Source organism: Fonticula alba (genome assembly GCF_000388065.1).
Source record: "Fonticula alba strain ATCC 38817 unplaced genomic scaffold supercont2.4, whole genome shotgun sequence".
Taxonomy (NCBI): Eukaryota; order Rotosphaerida; family Fonticulaceae; genus Fonticula; species Fonticula alba.
Window position 1 is genome coordinate 718,145 of NW_009242974.1, and position 5,014 is coordinate 723,158.

Genomic DNA, 5,014 nt, shown 5'->3' on the forward strand with positions numbered 1-5,014 from the left:
GAGGGCGAGAGGAGGGGAGAGGGGGGGGGGAGGGAGGCGGGCACGAGAGGGGAGAGTAGGAGGGGGAGTTGCCGGGCCAGCGGGGCCGAATGGCGGAGGACCTGCGCCCGGAAAAATGCCCGGCGCAGTCATGGCGAGCGCTTGTGCGGGTGTTCCCCCGGCACCGCGTTTCGCACGCACGGGGTGGAATGCGCATTGTTCTCCCCCCGGCCGAAGCTCATCCTGTCCGCTCTCCCGGCCCGGCCCCGCCCCCCGGGGAGGGGGCAGGGACACGCTACGTTCTTAACACGCACACACGGCCGCCTCTCGGTCTCGCGCGCCGCCGTGCGCGCTAGAGTCCAGCGGGCCCGCGCGCCAGTCATTATTCTTTTGGTTAGTGTCTCTCGCCCGCCGGTGTTGGCCAGGTCTCCGGCGCGCCGGACGCACGCGCCTGCCTGCCGCCCCTCTCTCTCTCTCTCTCTCTCTCTCTCTCTTGCGGCTTCCGGGCAGGCTCTGTTACACTTGACACAGGAGGGCGGCCCCACACTCTCACCAGCCCCCCCCCCCCCCCTTCTCTGGTGCGAGGGGGGCTGGGCTGGGGCCCTGCGCGCGCGCGCGCACGGCGGGATCTGTCATCGGGCGGGCGGCGGCAGTCCGGCGGTTGTCAGAACGCCGGGGCTCCATCAGAACCGTGTCTCGAAGGGGAAAAATAAAGGCATGTATGCGTCGACCGGGAATCGAACCCGGGTCTACCGCGTGGCAGGCGGCAATTCTACCACTAAACCATCGACGCTTCCATGGGGAACAGACCCTCCCGAGGGCTGAAGTAGGTGCTCTTCGGCGGGCTGTGTCCGGCGTTCCAGCGCGCAGCGGGCTGTTTTCCGGGCTCGGCGCCAGTTCCGTGTCCCAGGCCGCGCCGGAGTGAGGCGGAAGTGCCCGGGGCGAGGTTGGCTGCTTCTCCTTCCCAGGAGGAATGGCGGGTCAAGCCCTGCCGGGAGCGCGAGGGCGGACACACGCATTGCGCCCCGAGCCCGTCCCCGCCCTGTGTGCGTGTATGTGTGTGTGCGTGTGTGCGTGTCTCTAGTGTCCAGCCCTCTGTATAGGCAGGGGGCGGGGGGCGCGGGAATGAACAACGGCCGAGGGTGGTCCCGGGCACGGGACGTTCCCCGGCTCGGCCTGCCCCCTGGGTGTAGGGATGTGCCCAGTGCCAGAGGGGCGTGGGGGGGAGGGCGGGGGGCGTCCGGCTTGCGAGTCCGTTGGCCCAGCCGCGCCTCGGAGTGGAGCACATTCCTTTAGAGTCGGCACTGTTCTGCAATGGCGCCCGGGCGCCGGCCGGCAGCCCCCTCCTCCCTCAGGATCCCCTTTCGCCCCCCCCCCCCCCCATCCACTCCTCTGTTCCTCCCTCCTTTTCGCCCGTCCTCTCCCTGTCCCCCCTCCCGCCCCCGCCCCCCTGTGTCTCGCCCTCCCTCGCCCCAGCCGCCCTCCCCCCTCCCCCGAGAGAACACATGAATACCAAAGCATCCATCGAAGACAAGCGGCGGAGAATCGCCTCCCTGAAGGAGGCCCGGGCACGGGGCGGGGTCACCGCCTCCACCTCGACCGCTGCCTCCACGTCAACCATCACCGCCGGCGGGCCGGTACGTCACCTCCCCCATGAGGCCCGCGCCGTCACCTGTGCTGGCCATCTTCCCTCTGTTTGCTCGCCGGCCCACACACCGGGCCGACCGCGCCCGGCTCTTTGCTGCACCTCACCCCGGGTTTCTTCTCCCCGCCCCCCTCTCTCTCCCTTCCCCTCGTCAGATCAACATCGACGAGCTGGTGTCCTCGCTGCTGGACAACAACGCCCCGGAGCCCCCTGCCACCGGCACCTCCTCGGGCTCCTCGGTTTCCGCGTCGCCAAGCCTGGATCCCACGGCCGGGATCGCCGACAAGGGATCCCCGGCGGTTGATGTCGCGGACGCCGGCGAGAGCGGCACCACCCCGGCCAGCGCGCCGGCCCGCGCCGCGGGCACTTTCGTCACGGTCGAGGCCTTCTCTGTGGACATCCCATCTAAGGTGCGCTGGGTGCCTTCTCCGGTCGAGCGGGCCTCGCGTCCACGGCTTACCATGCTGGATGTGCCTTGCTCACCCCCGCCCCCCCCCCCTGTCCATCATCACAGGAGGTCATCCAGTACAGCAAACAGATCCAGACTTCTCCCTCGGGCTCGCCGCACTCCTCGCGCCCCGGCACCCCGGAGCCCGATGATGACGCCAATGCCCCGGCCGCGCCGGTGGATCTCTTCGACTTTGGCGAGGCCCCCGAGGGAGCCTCCGGCCAGGACGCCACGGCGGCGGCGGCGGCCGCTGCTGCGTGCCCGCGCCCCTCGGACCTGAGCAAATCCCTGCGCAAGGCCATCATGGAGCGGATCGTCGGTGCGTCACCCCCGTGAGCCTGGCGGGCGGTACTCCGCCATGCACGCCTCTTGCCTGTTGTCTCCCCCCCTTCCTTGCTGATGACCTCCCCCCCCCCCCCTCCCCGCGCTTGTCCATGCGTGGCAATTCGAGCACAGACGTTTCCAGCGACGTGGCCCCCCCCGAAGACCCGGTGGCCGGCACTCTGACCGACGGGAAGAACATCGTTCGTTCGCCTGGCTTTGTGGACTTCTTCGAGAAGGCCTCGCGGCGGATCGAGCGGGCCTTGAATGCGGGCGCCGCGTCCGGCTACGGGTCGGAGGCCGACGCCAGCACCTCCATGATGGCCAGCTCGGACTTCTCGCTGAATGACGACCCCCTGGTGAACTTTGCCGACACCCGGGCCAAGCGGTACGCCCCTCGCTCTGTGCCCTTTGTGCATACTTCGGGGCCCTCCTCTCGGTGTCTTCCCCTCGCCTGGATCGGTCTAACGCACGCACACGCACACGCACACGCACACGCACACGACACACACGCACACGCACACGCACACGCACACGCACACGCACACGCACACGCACACGCACACGACACACACGCACACGACACACGACACACGACACACGACACACGCACACGACACACGCACACGTACACGCATACGCACACGACACACGACACACACGCACACGCACATATATGCCTCCCCTGCTCGCCAACGCGCCGCAGTGACGACACCTCCAGCAGCCTGATGAAGGTCTTGCTGCACATCAGCTCCGGTACCGCAACACTCGACGGGTCGGCAAACCCGGCCGGGCGCTGGATCGCCGGGCGCACGGCCACCGATGTCGACTGGTCGCCGGTGGTGCGCCCTTCCCTGGCGACTTCATGCCCTTCCTGCGGCCCGTGACTGACCGCCCATGCTCCGGGCATGTGTGTTCCCCAGCACAAGAACCTTTTCTTGGTGTCGTATGGCGCGTCGAGCCTGGACGTGTCGGCGGCCGACGCACAGCGCCAGGCCAAGGCCTCCCCCTCGCAGACGTATGACCGAGAGGCCTTCTCGGCGCCGGGGCTGGTCATCGTTTGGAGCCTGGCCCTGCGCTCGCGGCCGGAGTACATCTTCTGGTCGCATGTGCGTTTCCCCCCCCTCCTTTCGCCCCCTTCTTGCTTCCCTTTTTTTTTGGCACAAGCCTTCTCCTCCCCGCACGTCTCTCCCTCCCTCCCCTCCCTCTCTCCGACTCTTTCTCGCTCGCTTGGTGACGCCGCTGACGCTCCTACCCTGACTGATGGCGGCTACGCAGTCTCCCGTCACGGCGGCTCGGTTTTCGCCCGGGCGCGACTCCAAGATCATCGGCGGCACGGCCTCCGGGCAGCTGCTGGTGTGGGACATGAAGGCGGCGGCGGCGGTGGCAACGGCCTCCGGCGTCGGGTCGACTCCCGTGGGCGGGGACGCTGGCGGCGATGCCAGCCTCCTGGTGGCGGCTCGCGCGCCGGTGATCAAGAGCCAGCTGGCCAAGCACCACCACTTCCCCATCTGCAGCATCGAGACCATGCTGACGCCGTTCCTGAGTACGGATCTGGCGGCGGCGGCGGCGGCGGCGGCGACCACGCCCGGCCGGGCCAAGGGGTCCAGCGGGTCTGGCGTGCCGGGTGCCGCGGAGGCCGACGTTTTCGAGGAGGTGGTCGTGGTGTCCACCTCGACCGATGGCATGATCTGCCGGTGGTCGCTCGGGGAGATGGGCACGCCTGTGGTGCGTCTTCGAGGCGGATGCCTGGTCGCATTTGTCTCCGCGTGTCAATGTCTGCCCCTCCCCCCCCCCCCCTCTGTACGCACGCTGACTGTGGTCCCTGCACTTGACGCCCCCCGCCCCCCGCCCCCGCCTGGGTTTTCTTTTCTCCTCGCCGTACATGCAGGACCACTTCAACCTGGAGGCCGACAGCAGCTCCTCCTCGCACCATCTGCTGAGCACATCGGTCAGCAATCCCACCGGGCCGCAGCTGATGAATGTCTATACGGCGGCTTCCTCGACCGCGGTGGCGGGCATGACCCTGGGCGGGATTTCGGCCCTGGGGACCGTGCCGGCTGGCGGGGCGGCGGCCATGGTGGCCGGGGGCCCGGGGACCGAGCAGCTGGCCACCGGGCCCGGTGCCGGCATGGCCGGCGGCCCGGGAACCGGGGCACATACGGACCAATTTGTGGTCGGCACCGGGGCCGGCGGGGTGTACCACCTGCGGCTGCCGGCGGTCGGCACGCCGATGGTGGCCTCGCGGCAGGTGCACATCTCGCCATTGGCCACCGATGTGTCGCTCTTCCCCTCCGGGGCGTCGTCTTTCCCCTCGACCGGGTCGCTGTTGCACATGGGGCCGGTGACGTCGGTGGATTTGGCCTATGTGACGGAGCCCTCGCCCATGGGCGGCATGGTGCCGGTGGTTTGGTGCTCGAGCGTCGGCTATGACTGGGGGGTGAAGGTGTCGCGGCTGCTGGCGTCGAAGATCGCCTCGTTCGGCGACGCGGCCCTCTCTTCCGAGGCGGAGGATGGCGCCACGGCGGCCAAGGTCGATGGGTTCACCGTGCGTGTCTGTGTGGTCCACCTGCCTGTCTTGGCGTGTATTTTTATACTGATCGCGTGCTCGTCTCCCCCCC

General features: G+C 68.9%; 1 protein-coding gene and 1 non-coding gene across 2 annotated transcripts in view; one reads left to right on the forward strand and one right to left on the reverse strand.

The window, feature by feature from the left end:
- Window positions 1–701: 701 nt before the first annotated feature.
- Window positions 702–772, reverse strand: H696_02696. Its single transcript has one exon. It is a non-coding gene; the product is annotated as a tRNA-Gly (tRNA).
- A 650-nt stretch (window positions 773–1,422) lies between these two features.
- Window positions 1,423–5,014, forward strand: part of H696_02697 (hypothetical protein) — a gene marked incomplete at its 3' end in the record, with an annotated part of 4,296 nt that continues 704 nt past the window's right edge. Inside the window, exons 1-8 of the mRNA XM_009496607.1 lie at window positions 1,423–1,616; window positions 1,780–2,034; window positions 2,139–2,391; window positions 2,529–2,781; window positions 3,100–3,235; window positions 3,317–3,502; window positions 3,672–4,121; window positions 4,285–4,941. Coding sequence (XP_009494882.1) covers window positions 1,485–1,616; window positions 1,780–2,034; window positions 2,139–2,391; window positions 2,529–2,781; window positions 3,100–3,235; window positions 3,317–3,502; window positions 3,672–4,121; window positions 4,285–4,941 — 2,322 coding nt within the window. The 5' untranslated portion in view covers window positions 1,423–1,484. The remainder of the gene's footprint in view (window positions 1,617–1,779; window positions 2,035–2,138; window positions 2,392–2,528; window positions 2,782–3,099; window positions 3,236–3,316; window positions 3,503–3,671; window positions 4,122–4,284; window positions 4,942–5,014) is intronic.